Raw genomic sequence first — 14,614 nt, 5'->3', positions numbered from 1 at the left:
ATGCTGGTAGAAATGAGGTAAAACGGATTTCAATTTTCCTGCACTAAAATCACTGGCAGCTAGTTTTAATTGTAATTAGGTTAACCGAAAGATTATCTTCTGTTCTTCTCCAAATAAGGATAATTCCAACAGTGGTTTTAGACCTGATATCCTGTACAATTATCAATTCCATGGCAATGTACACATCTGTAATTTAATACGTGTGCCATAAAAATGTTAATCGAAACATTATACTGTATGTATCTCTATGTCTTGCACTACCACTGCTTCTTCTCTGTTCCTTGCTCTGCTCTGTCATCTTGAGAAATCCATGTCCAGGTTGGTATTTGCAGCACCTCCATAGACAGACAGAGTAATGATGTCCTACAGAAGAGCCTTGCCGAATCTAAGGGCTGTCACCCTCTATGATCCTCACAGCCCATGAATGTCAATCAGCTGTCCCTCTGCATGGCCTCTTCTCTCACCTATCATTGTCTCTCTCTCTGTCACCCTTGTGTGTGTGTGTGTGTGTGTGTGTGTGTGTGTGTGTGTGTGTGTGTGTGTGTGTGTGTGTGTGTGTGTTGTGTGTGTGTGTGTGTGTGTGGTGTGTGTGTGTGTGTGTGTGTGTGTGTGTGTGTGTGTGTGTGTGTGTGTGTGTGTGTGCACATTCATGTCTGATGCGTCGGCGTGTGTGCCTGCATGTGCCTTTGTGTGTGTGTGTGTTCTGCAGGTCTGGCTAAGCCCATGGGGCTGGTGGAGGGGCCTGGAGGTCTGGGCCAGGGAGGAGCAGCTGCTACTCTGGGGGACGACAGCCATGTTGACGGGGAGGGGAAGTACGAGGACTATGGCTACAACGCCCAGCTCAGTGACCGCATCTCCCTGGACCGCAGCATCCCCGACTACAGACCCAAAAAGTAGGATTCATTTTATTCATTTATTTATGTTTTATTTACATCGTTCTCTAACTAAGGTGCGTGAATAGAGGAGCAAACTGAGTGTATTTATTATTTCAGAGAAGTATAAGTGAAACAGACAACAGAGTTTCAATAAAGTAAATAGTGCAGTTTAGGTTTGTCTCCCTAGCTAGGCCACTGCAGGCTGCATCAGCATCCAGGGCAGCTCAAAGCACAGACAGGACCGGCGGCATACAAAGGAAATTGCATAAAACACGAGTAAGCCTTACATGAAATACATTGTGCCAGACAGTAAGAGATGATGTTGATAGTGGGGCAGCAGGCTAGTTCATAATGCAGTAAAAGAAAGAAGTCCAGCAGTATTTCTTATAAAATAAACCGTGGATACCCCATTGGGAATATTAATGGTCTTTTTAAAATGAATTTCATATTTAGAATGTAGGACTACATCTCCGATACAATGACTGGGAGCGGATAATAAGGCCTGCCACTGGCGTTTAGATCAGCCTGTGTCAAAGAACAAAAACAGACAGAGAGAGACTCAGGGAGGAAATCTGACAGCCAGAGCCTTCTTTGGGCTTTGCCAGCGATAACAATTCACTTAATGCAAACCGCTTTGTTCTACCCTATCCCTTTCTTTCACGCTGAAAAATCAACGAAAGGAGAGAGAGTGAAAAGAAAAGTTACTCATTAATAATACCAGCTGAAAACTGCTTGGTGGAAAATAGGATTTTAGGAAATGGTTCTTTATGAAGAGGATAATGTCTACAGGAAGTCAGTGTTAGCGGTTTGATAATGTCTACAGGAAGTCAGTGTTAGTGGTTTGATATAAGGTCTACAAGAAGTCAGTGTTAGCGGTTTGATAATGTCTACAGGAAGTCAGTGTTAGTGGTTTGATGTCTACAGAAAGTCAGTGTTAGTGGTTTGGCTAAACCGGTTATCTCCATGTTGTTGTTTACTCTCTAGTGATAGATGCAGTCAGTCCTGTGTTTTGACACTCGGCTCTACGTTATGTATACCCTGTGGAAATAATGATACATGCAGGTCCCTGCTGTGTGGCTGTGTCTGTGTGTGTCTGTGTCTGTGTCTGTGCGTGTGTGTGCGCGTGTGCAATGGTGTGCATGTTTGTGTGTATCTGTCCTGGCATTAGTACTGAACGACCTGCCTCTATTTTAAATTAACACAATTGTTCACTCTTCCGTTAACAAACCTATGCTCAGCAAGGTAGCCCATATTGAGATGTAAACAGATCATTCCAGAGGGTGAAACCCTCCCAAAAGCAAAGCAGTTCATAATAGCCATACTGTAAACACACTGTTTGATAAAGATACAGTGAGCCTCATATGCATAAAGGAAATCAATATGTTTAGCTTAAAGTATTCTTGTCTTACGGTGCTGCATAATATTGGTACAAAAGCTGAAGAACATCGGCACATCCAGGTAGTTTCCGCAGGTGATGGAGCTGTAGGAAAACCCATGGAAAACAGAAAGGAAAACGTCGCACACTGCTGCTTACGCTCCCAGGTGATACTTATTTACAACGTTTCGACCCTTAGGTCTTCATCAGGCATCCATATCCCAGGTCGGAGTGGAAGGTCCTATACATAGGGGCATTACTCAGTGACATCACTTCCTGAAACAGGAGGTTAAAAAAATTATATTGGACCACGGCTGGAATTAAATTAAAACAAACATTGTCCCTGAATGACCTTGTTGGGGTAGTTAATTAGACAAGTAGCAAGATGTCTACTGAGCGAAACAAGACAAGTACTTTAATTGTAATCAAAACCTGGGTTAGGGCTATTTTCATATTATGTGAGTTTATGGCATTGCAGATTGGACTGAATTGAGCTGTGCAGAAACAATGTAAGACACACCGTCAATACACTGATACCATTTCCACCCTACTGATCCAAGCCAAGCCCATCTGTACTGCATTGACCTGCTTATGCATTCCCCTTGGTTTCTGAAACATTGCTCGAAAGAACAATGTGAAAAGAAAATACCCTAGCCCAACACAGTGTAGGATTGGGGTCTGTAGGAGAGTGTGGAAAGGCTAACACAAGACACCTCTGATCTAGTACCGTAATTGCACAGGAGTCATTGAGCAGAGAGGTGTTTGATGACCACAGGGAGGCTGGGGGGATGATTGAACGATCTCTACATCCTCACTCCTCATCCCCTCCGTCTCTGTATCCATTGGATGTGATCTAGATTTTCTCCTTTTGTAGGATTTTAAGACCTACCGCCGATCTATTCATATTAATTACATACCACTAACAGCTCATGGTCAAATTAGGATTTATCAAGAGCGACCATTTCCAGGGACAAACCCTATTATCTCTATTCAGTGGTATGAGCTTTATGATGGAAATCCTTCCAGCTGTGACATTTTCTAATGGTGATCCAGAGGAAGTTAACTAGAGGCTTTATTATCCCAACCAGGAGCTGCTGGGTGGCCTGTAGCACAATGCTTCGATAATAAGTCTTAAAGAAGGATGGTAAATAAGATTTACATCATTTAGTAGACACTTATCCAGTGTGACTTACAGTAGTGAGTGCATACATTTTCATTCGTACTGGTCTCCCCGTGGGAATCAAACCCACAACCCTGGCGTTGCAAGTGCCATGCTCTACCAACTGAGCCACAGGGGACCGCAATGTACTAGCTAGCACCTGAGCTTCACAGAGGGCAGAAAAGAATAGCGTATGAATGAGAAAGAAAATGAAAAACATTTCTAGCCTATACCTCACAGTCAATATGAAAATGCAATTTCCTTACTGTTAGCTCTCTGTTGCTCTCTAGTTTCCCTCTTGACCCCCTGATCATTCCAAATGAGACATTATACAATATTTTCTATTTCAATTAATCTGTATCATTTGTAATCAAGACATGTCACGATATTGATTTTCACACCTGGATTGGGCAATAATGGCGCCGGAGGAGATGGCTGCCGTTTTACGGTCCCCTAACCAATTGTGCTATTTTGTGTGTATTTTTACGTTATTTGTAACTTKTTTTGTACATAATGTTTCTGCCACCGTCTCGTATGACCGAAAAGAGCTTCTAGATATCAGGACAGCGATTACTCACCCGGTACCGAAGGTTTTTTCTTTAACGAGTCGGATGCTAAGGATTTACTTTACACATTTGACAATGCCCTCATCCTAGGTATTTGCAGGAGAAAGAGACGGAGATATCGGGGATGTAGGTCTGGGTGCCTTGTAAGGCGAGTGGCTAATCTGCCTTTACCATCGGTCCTATTAGCCAAAGTACAATCTTTGGACAATAAAATAGACAAACTTCGAGCATGTACAGTATATCCTACCAACGGGACATTAAAAACTGTAATATCTAATGTTTCACCGGGTCGTGGCTGAACGACGTCATGAATAACATACAGCTGGCGGGTTTTAAACTTTTTTCGGTTGGATAGAACAGCTGGTCTCAAGGTTTTGCTCGCCTGAGGTACTGTATCTCAAGATAAGCCGTAGACCACACTATTTACCAGGAACGTTTTTATCTATATTCTTCGTAGCTGTCTATTTACCACCACAAACCGATGATTGCACTAGGACCGCATTCAATGAGCTGRYTAWGGCCATAAGCAAACAGGAAAATGCTCATCCAGAGGCGGCATGCCTAGTGACAGGGGACTTTAATGCTGGGAAACTTAAATCTGTTTTACCTTATTTCTACCAGCATGTTAAATGTGCAGCCAGAGGGGGGAAAAAATCTAGACCACCTTTACTACACACGCAGAGACGTGTACAAAGCTCTCCCTCACCCTCCATTTGGCAGATCTGACCATAATTCTATCCTCCTGATTCCTGCTTACAAGCAAAAACTAAAGCAGGAAGCACCAGTGATTCGGTCTATAAAAAATTGGTCAGATGAAGCAGATGCTGAGCTACAGGACTGTTTTGCTAGCACAGACTGGAATATGTTCTGGGATTCTTCCGATGGCATTGAGGAATAGCGGGATTTCTTATAAGCTTCCGGGTTAGAGTCCCGCTCCTTGACAGCGGCTGCTCTACCCTTCAGCTCAGTGTGGATGTTGCCTGTAATCCATGGATTCAGGTTGGGGTATGTACGTACAGTCACTGTCGGGACGACGTCATCGATGCATTTATTGATAAAGCCAGTGACTGGAACCATCAAACAGGCAAAGCATCAATACACGACAAAGATTGAATACTACACTGGCTCCGACACTTGTTGGATGTAGCAGGGCTTGCAAACTATTACAGACTACAAAGGGAAGCACAGCCGCGAGCTGCCCAGTGACACAAGCCTACCAGATGAGCTAAATAACTTCTATGCTCGCTTCGAGGCAAGTAACACTGAAACATGCATGAGAGCATCAGCTGTTCTGGACGACTGTGTGATCACGCTCTCTGTAGTCGATGTGATTGAATGATCTCTACATCCTCACTCCTCATCCCCTCTGTCTCCGTCTGACATTTAAACAGGTCAACATTCACAAGGCCGCAGGGCCAGACGGATTACCAGGACGTGTATTCCGAGCATGCCCTGACCAACTGGCAAGTGTCTTCACTGATATTTTCAACCTGTCCGTGACTGAGTCTGTAATACCAACATGTTTCAAGCAGACCACCATAGTCCCTGTTCCCAAGAACACTAAGGTAACCTGCCTAAATGGCTACCGACCCTTAGTACTCACGTCTGTAGCCATGAAGTGCTTTGAAAGGCTGGTCATGGCTCACATCAATACCATTATCCCAGAAACCCTAGACCCACTCCAATTTGCATACCTRTCCAACAGATCCACAGATGATGCAATCTCTATTGCACTCTACACTGCCCTTTCCCACCTGGACAAAAGGAACGCCTATGTGAGAATGCAGAACGCATTGACTACAGCTCAGCGTTCAACACCATAGCCCCCTCAAAGATCATCACTAAGCTAATGACCCACCCCCCTCTTCAACTGGATCCTGGACTTCCTGACATGCCGCCTCCAGGTGGTAAGGGTAGATTTTGCCACGCTGATCCTCAACACGGMGGCCCCTCAGGGGTGTGTGCTCTGTCCCCTCCTGTACTCCCTGTTCACTCATGACTGCATGGCCAGGCACGACTGCAACACCATCATTAAGTTTGCCGATGACACAACAGTTTGCCGATGACACAACAGTGGTAGGCCTGATCACCGACAACGATGAGACAGCCTATAGGGAGGAGGTCAAAGACGTGGCCGTGTGGTGACAGGACAACAACCTCTCCCTCAATGTGATCAAGACAAAGGAGATGATTGTGAACTACAGGGAAAGGAGAACCGAGCACACCCGCATTAACATCGACGGGGCTGTAGTGGAGCAGGTTGAGAGATCACCAACAAACTATCATGGTCCTAACACCCCAAGACAGTCGTGAAGAGGTCACGACAAAGCCTATTCAGGAGACTGAAAAGATTTGGCATGGGTTCTCAGATCCTCAAAATGTTCTACAGCTGCACCATCGAGAGCATCCTGACTGGTTGCATCACTGCCTGGTATGGCAACTGCTCGGCCTCCGATCGCAAAGGCACTACAGAGGGTAGTGCATACAGCCCAGTACATCACTGGGGCCAAGCTTCCTGCCATCCAGGACCTTTATACCAGGCGGTGTCAGAAGAAGGCCCTAACAATTGTCAAAGACTCCAGCCACCCTGGTCATAGACTGTTCTCTCTGCAACCGCACGGCACGCAGTACCGGAGCGCCACGTCTAGGTCCAAAGGGCTCCTTAACAGCTTCTACCCCCAAGCCATAAGACTCCTGAACAGCTAGTCAAATGACTATCCAGACTTTTTGCATTGCCCCTCCCCCCTTATTTTATGCTGCTGCTACMTTCTGTTTCTTGTCTATGCATAGTGACTTTAACTCTACCAACATGTACATATTACCTRAATTACGTCAACTAACCGGTTCCCCCACACATTGACTCTATACCGGTACCCCTTGTATATGCTTCGCTATTGTTATTTTACTGCTGCTCTTTCATTATTTGTTACTTTTATTTAATGTATGTAATTACCTTACGTTATTACGTTACTTTTATTTWAAATCTATTTTTTACTTAACACTTATTTTTCTTAACTGCATTGTTGGTTAAAGGCTTGTAAGTAAGCATTTCACTGTAAGGTCTACACCTGTTGTATTCAGCGCATGTGACATACAATTTGATTTGATTTGATTGCTCCAGTATTCATTGAGATCAATGTTGGTACATTTATCAAAGCAATGCAACAGATGTGGTTGGTTCCCCAAAGACATGTCCTTCTTCAGTATCTGTGACTAGGAGACTATAACTAGACTATAAATCAACAGGAAGGGCACGTGGATGTGCGCTACCTCATTTCTTAAGCCTCCGATACCTGGGAATGGGATCGCAAGGTCACCGCGGTGGTCAATGGTAAGTAAAATGCTTTCAGCTTGTATGTTTCTCCCCCGAAAGCTGAGTTTATCTCCTCAACAGGGCAGCGAAATGACAAGGTAAACAATTGTCTTTCTGAGAACAGACTTTCTATAGGGGGAGAGTTGCTTTCACATTTCCTGTGCAGCACAGGTTATCTCAGGTTAATGTGAAATTTCATAGCGAATAACATGGCTGTGAAAACCAGACGGGTCGGCCCGGCCGGCACAGTGTCGCAGGCCGAGGAGGGAGTGTGATGGGAATAAGTCTTAATCTGCCGCTCTGTTTCTGTCACAGCTCGTTCCAGGTCAAATTATGAGAGCCTGCCAGTGAGTTTAGTTTCATTACAAACAGATGAGTCGATCGCTCATCCTGTTATGGACCAACAAGCCTCCCCGTTGCTGCAGACAGGTACACATTTAAGGTTGAACGATGGCCTAAATTGGACTCAGTAACTAGGGCATTGGAACTACAATATCACTTAACAACCTCGACACTGAATTTGGCCATAGACACAACTCAATTGAAGTGATCTGGTGCATTGCCCCATCTCCTTCTGTCTGTCATTATTATGGAAACTATTAAACATATGCTGGCTAACAACTAGGCATGAAAAATCGAACTAAGCCCAAATAAAACATACCTCATTCGGTTTGGTATYGTTGTCAGCTTGTGGTTGTGTCCCCACTAAAGAAAATCCATTGCACAAAGATTCACCTMTATTCATTGCCAGATATGACTTGTGTTTATAATGCCTGTATGGCTGATTGAAAGAGGCAGTAGAAAAGCTGTCACAGAGAATAAAAGAAACTTGAAGAGAGAGAAAAGGAAGGACCCCATGATGGGTCGCCTGATTTGAAAATGGGGTCGTGAGAGAAGCTCTTAAATACATTTTTAAAAATGTGCTTGGTTCATAGAACCGGGGTTACGTCAGTAACCTCCGGCAGCCGCTAGATCCAGTTGTAAAAACAGATGTTTCTGTTGTCTTCCTACAAATGTGTCTCTATCTTTTTAATGGTTTAAGCTACAAAATATTATGACCCCATCATTGAAAGATAAGACTCTCAAGAGCATGTATGTGTCTTCTGTTTCCCTCTACAATACCCACAAGCCTCATTAGAACAGAGTGGACAAGACCAGGCACTAAATCAGACGACGATGATGATGTTCTTTTCTATACAGAAGATCATACAAAATTATTGCCTGATGATCTTCTAAACTTTCCAATACCTTCCTGATGCATTTCAGTCACTTCAAACCATACTTACTTCAGATTGAAATACTGTCAAAACTACTGTCAGACTGCTTTGTAATAGACTGTTATAGCCCCAATTAAAACATTACATCACTTTTTTACATGGTGGGGTCACACATTTCTTTTGTTATCAAAATGGGGTCGCCGGGCCAAAAAAGTTTGGAACCCCTGATTTATAGTATGACCTATTTAGACAACAGCTTCAGATTCTAATTTAACGGTATAATATAATGTTATATATCAGATCATTTAATGGTATAATTTACCATGTATAAACACCCTGACAGTCTCTCCTCACCATATCATTGTCAATTTCACCACAGTCAAACACACACACACACACACACACACACACACACACACACACACACACACACACACACACACACACACACACACACACACACACAACACACACACACACACACACACACACACACACACACACACACACCAACACACACACACACAACACACACACACACACACACACACACACACACACACACACACACACAGGACTCTGGTGCATTGAGACGTCATTGGTAGCACTGACTGACTGCACAATCCCCACAAGCTTCAATCGGTAGAGAGGACAGAACGCAGCCATGCTGAGTTCCATCTGGTGCACACACACACGCAGCCACACACATACACACATTCCCTCCCGGACAACCCCACTGTCACTAGGCACACAACCCTGACTCAGTGCGCACGGCGCTTTTATGTGTCACTACACCTGAACTCATGCTTTTCAACGTCAGCACTTCAAATGCCAGAATGCACAGAGCCAGGATGCCCTGTTATCTCACCAGATAAGCTAACCTGGTCTCAGGGCAATTTGTAGGATTTTATACATATATTGTTCCCTCCATTTTGAATGATATATTATGTTACGTTAGTCGTGCAATAGCATACTGGTCAGACTCAGAAGGAGAGCACACCATCCACCGCTTCCAAGCATATTACTCGCCAATGTCCAATCTCTAGATAACAAGGTGGATGACATTAGTGCACTAYTTGCCTTCCCGAGATACATCAGAGAATGTAACATTCTCTGTTTCATGGAAACATGGCTCATGGCCTCAGACAATAACATTGATGTATACGCTGACTCTGTGAGCGAGTTTATTAGCAAGAGCATCAGAGATGTCTTTCCCTCTGTGACCATTAAAACCTTRCCTAACCAGAAATCGTGGATTGATGGCAGCATTCGCGCAAAACTGAAAGCGCGAACCACCACTTTTAATCATGGCAACGCGACCGGAAACACGACCGAATATACACTGTGCAGCTATTCCCCCCGCAAGGCAATCAAACAAGCAAAGCGTCACTATAGAGACAAAGTAGAGTCGCAATTCAACGGCTCAGACACGAGAGGTATGTGGCAGGGTCTACAGTAAATTACGGATTACAAAAAGAAAACCAGCCCCGTCGCGGACACATACGTCTTGCTCCCAGACAAATTAAACAACTTCTTCGCTCGCTTTGAGGACAATACAGTGCCACTGACATGACCCGCTACCAAAATCTGTGGGCTCTCCTTCTCCGTGGCCAGCATGAGTAAAACATTTAAACGTGTTAACCCTCGCAAGGCTGCTGGCCCAGATGGCATCCTTAGCCGCGTCCTCAGAGCAATCCCTATCCCAGTCTGTTGTCCCCACATGCTTTAAGATGGCCACCATTGTTCCTGTTCCCAAGAAAGCTAAGGTAACTGAACTAAATGACTATCGCGACCATTGCACTCACTTCTGTCATCATGAAGTGCTTTGAGAGACTAGTCAAGGACCATATCACCTCCAACCTACCTGATAGGTCCACTGACGATGCAATCGCCATCACACTGCACACTTCCCTATCCCATCTGGACAAGAGGAATACCTATGTAAGAATGCTGTTCATTGACTACAGCTCAGCATTTACTGTAACAACATAGTACCCTTCAAACGCGTCATTAAGCTGGAGACCCTGGGTCTCGATCCCGCCCTCTGCAACTGGGTCTTMGACTTTCTGACAGGCTGCCCCCAGGTGGTGAAGGTAGGAAACAACATCTCCACCCCGCTGATCTTCAACACTGGGGCCCGACGATGGTGCTTTCACAGCCCTCTCCTGTACTCCCTGTTCACCCATGACTGTGGCCATGCACGCTTCCAACTCAATCATCAAGTTTGCAGACGACACTACAGTGGTAGGCCTGATTACCAACAACGACGAGACGGCCTAAAGGGAGGAGGTGAGGGCCCTCGGAGTGTGGTGTCAGGAAAATAACCTCTCACTCAACGTCAACAAAACAAAGGAGATGATCGTGGACTTCAGGAAACAGCAGAGGGAGCACCCCCCTATCCACATCAAAGGGACAGTAGTGGAGAAGGTGGAAAGTTAAGTTCCTTGGCATACACATCACAGACAAACTGAAATGGTCCTCTCACACAGACAGTGGTGTGAAGAAGGCGGAACAGCGCCTCTTCAACCTCAGGAGGCTGAAGAAATTTGGCTTGTCATCTAAAACACTCACAAACTTTTACAGCTGCACAATCGAGAGCATCCTGTCGGGCTGTATCACCGCCTGGTATGGCAATTGTACCGCGGTCTGCGCAACGCATCACCAGGGGCAAACTACCTGCCCTCCAGGACACCTACAGTACCCGATGTCACAGGAAGGTCAAAAAGATCATCAAGGATAACAACCACCCGGCGGACGTAGAGTATTATACGTATGTCTCTGAGACCAGGCTGCTTGTTGCGTTGTAACAACAAAGGAGAATATACTGGGAAAATTTACGTTGGTGGTTAGGAGAACTAACAACAAAGGTTAGGATGATTTACGTTAAAGGTTAGAACTAAAACGACAAAGTTTGGCGTAGCAGGTTTAATGAAAAGTTAGAATAAGGGTTAGGGGTAGGGTTAGCTAAAATGCTACAGTTGTCTCTGACACGACTCGAACACACAACCTTTGGATTGCTAGGGAGTCGTGGTATATGCACAACCATCCTTCCCGACCAACATCACTGCTTTTGTTTCTGTCTAAAGTATCTAGACCATTAGTACGTATTATATGTCTTGGAGGTGCAGAAAAATATGCGTAGTATGCTTCATATGGCTCTGAGGCCAGGCTGAATGAGCATAATGTGTAGACTGCAGAGTACATGTTATTAAAGGAATATTTTTGTTTGTGCACTCTGCTCTCATCTACTCAGAGCAAGAGAGAGTGAAAATGAAGAAGCCCATTAGAGGGAAAATATTTAGTAGTCAAGTTTGAATCAATTTGTTGTGATGCGGTTTTGTCTACACCACCTCATAAACATTTAATTTCAACTAAACGTGAGAAATTTTCAAAAATGTAAACATCTCATTATGGCTAGTACCCTCATTATCACCAGATTACGCCAGAAAAATAGAAGATGAAAAAACACAGCACTGTTGAGCATAACAAGCATGGGAAGCGTAAAGAGATTTGGAGTTGAAATATAATTAGGATGCTGGTGGGGGATGGTTTACAAGATGATCATGTGTACCAGTGGTTGCCATAGGAATCAGTTTCAGTGTGACCAGCTTTACCTCTAGATGCCTGGAAAGTATTACGCTACTGTGAAATCCCTAGGTAAATGCAATGGTAGGAGTCCAACCGGCTATGATAATGAACAGCATCTATAATGAAAGTGCTACTGTCTGGTGCCTGTTTGTGTGCTTGTGTACAGCAGCAACCATGACTGTAGTCGTGTGCTATTCATTTCATTAACTGGGTCATTTAAAACGGCAACATGAAATCGGATTCCAATCACTAGAATCACTGCTCCACAGTTCCAGTTACTATGATGTTGGTGTGAGGCCTAATCAGTGGGAGCAGTTGAGCTCCTGGTGTGTAGAGAGAGCGTGGGGAGGAGAGGGAGGGAGTTAGAGAGGAGGGATAGGGAGAGACAGAGAGAGAGAGCAAGAGAGAAGGAGGGAGACTGGAGAGAGAGAGAGAGAGAGTTGGCTGTGGAGACTGGAGGGAGAGAGATTCCACTGCATTATTATTGTCACAAGCCAGCTCATAGCCTGTGACAAAAATGAGGGGACACGAACAACAGGTATAGGCCAATTAAAAGTGTTCTTTATTATAAACAAAACTATTAACTTTAAGCTAAGAAAAAGGAATGAGGTGTGGAAGTATCATAATGTAAGGTGTATGTAAAGTGCATGGATGCGTGAATATGTGTGTGTGAACATGACTGAGTGAAAACTATGCAAAACTACAAAGGAACAAACAAAACAGGATCATACCTGGAGGAGCAGAGAGAGAGAGGTAATTAATGAATGAAACAGTTTATAAATACCCTGATCCCAGGTGACTCCAATCACTAACGACCCTCCTCTGCCTGCAGGAGGAACCGCCCCCTGCACTGCAGAGGAGGAGCCGTGACACCCCCCTCCTTAAAATGAGGGTCCCACCCTCAACCCAACTTCCTCCAACATATTCAAAACAATCCAAATTTCCCCAAAAACAAAAAAACAAAAAAAGGATACCAATCCCGGCTCCTAGCAGTAGCCCCGTGTCCCCCAGCTGACTGTCGCCCCTCAAACTCAGCAGACCTGGTACCTGGGGAGCAATTTAAGAGGAAAGYGGCGCAGACAGCCCGTAGGGGTCAACAGAGAAAAGGTACAAGCTAGGTTAAAGGAGCACGGGACAGAGCATCAGCAATGATATTATCCTTACCACTAATGTGTCTGACCTCAGAAAAACAAGTGGGTTGTGGTCAGTGAACACAGTTAAAGGGTTCAAACCAGAACCAACATAGACCTCGAAGTGCTGTAAAGCCCAAATGAGACCTAAAGCCTCCTTTTCAATTACAGAATAGTTTTTCTGATACTTATTAAATTTCCGGGAGAAGAAACTGACTGGACACTCAACCTTGTCATCATTCTCCTGGAGAAGCACAGCCCCAGCACCGATTTGACTGGCGTCTACCTGCAATTTGAAAGGTTTCCCAAAATGTGGTGCTGCCAACACAGGTGCCAAACACAAAAGAGCTTTAACTGCATCAAATGCCTCTTGACACTGGGTGGACCAGATAAATTCAGCCTTGGCCTTCAACAGATTGGTCAGAGGGGACACTACTACCGAAAAGTTTTTACAGAAAGCACGGTAGTACCCCGCCATTCCCAGGAAGCGCATCAGTTCTTTCTTTGTGGAGGGCTGTGGGAACTGCTTCACAGCCTGAACCTTGGCTTCCACGGGACAGACAAATCCCTGACCAACAACCTTGCCTAGGTATGTGACTGTGGCTTTGGCAAACTCACATTTTGCCAAATTAATAGTCAACCTYGCCCACACCAGTCTTTCGAACAGGGCTTGCACTCTCCGAACATGCTCCTCCCAAGAGTCTGAGTAGACGACCACGTCGTCCAAATACACGGCACACCCTTCCAGACCTGAGACCACCCGATTCATRAGCCTCTGGAWGGTGGCTGGAGCATTCCGCAAGCCGAAAGGCATCACTMTATAAGAGAACAAACRAGATGGKGTTATAAAGGCAGCAATCTCACAAGCTCTTTTGGTWAGTGGTACTTGCCAATATCCCTTTAAAAGATCAAATTTGCTAACATACTTTGCTGACCCAACTTGATCAATACAGTCCTCCATCCTAGGAAGAGGGTAAAGGTCTGCTTTAGTAACATTGTTAACTTTTCTATAATCAGTGCAAGGTCTGAAAGTGGAATCAGACTTTCTGACCAAAAGACAGGGTGAAGCCCAATTTGAACAACATGGCTCCGCAATACCATTGTCCAACATATACTGCACCTCTGTTTCCAGTTTCAATCTCTTCTCCTCAGACACATGATAAAATCTCTGTTTGATAGGCTTAGCATCTCCGATGTCTATATCACGCTCAATTAAGTGGGTTTGCGATGGAGTGTCAAAAAACAAAACAGGGTAGTTTCTAATAAGAGCTACCAATTCATCACGTTTCTCAGTCTAAATGATCTACCAAAACCCCAAAGTTTTGCAAAGTCTGGGAGTTTTTCAACCGACCTTGTAAGACCTGGTTTGGCTTACTAGTGCGCTGACACGT

General features: G+C 44.6%; 1 protein-coding gene across 1 annotated transcript in view; it reads left to right on the top strand.

The window, feature by feature from the left end:
• The window catches only part of galnt9 (polypeptide N-acetylgalactosaminyltransferase 9), a 145,187-nt gene that overhangs the window by 19,341 nt on the left and 111,232 nt on the right, over nucleotides 1-14,614 (top strand). The window contains exon 2 of the mRNA XM_023979384.1: nucleotides 710-893. Within this exon, the coding sequence (XP_023835152.1) occupies nucleotides 710-893 (184 nt within the window). The remainder of the gene's footprint in view (nucleotides 1-709; nucleotides 894-14,614) is intronic.

Source organism: Salvelinus sp. IW2-2015, linkage group LG33 (genome assembly GCF_002910315.2).
Source record: "Salvelinus sp. IW2-2015 linkage group LG33, ASM291031v2, whole genome shotgun sequence".
Classification (NCBI taxonomy): Eukaryota; Metazoa; Chordata; class Actinopteri; order Salmoniformes; family Salmonidae; genus Salvelinus; species Salvelinus sp. IW2-2015.
The sequence above is the reverse complement of the archived record's forward strand: the minus strand, read 5'-3'. Positions and strand labels throughout refer to the sequence as shown.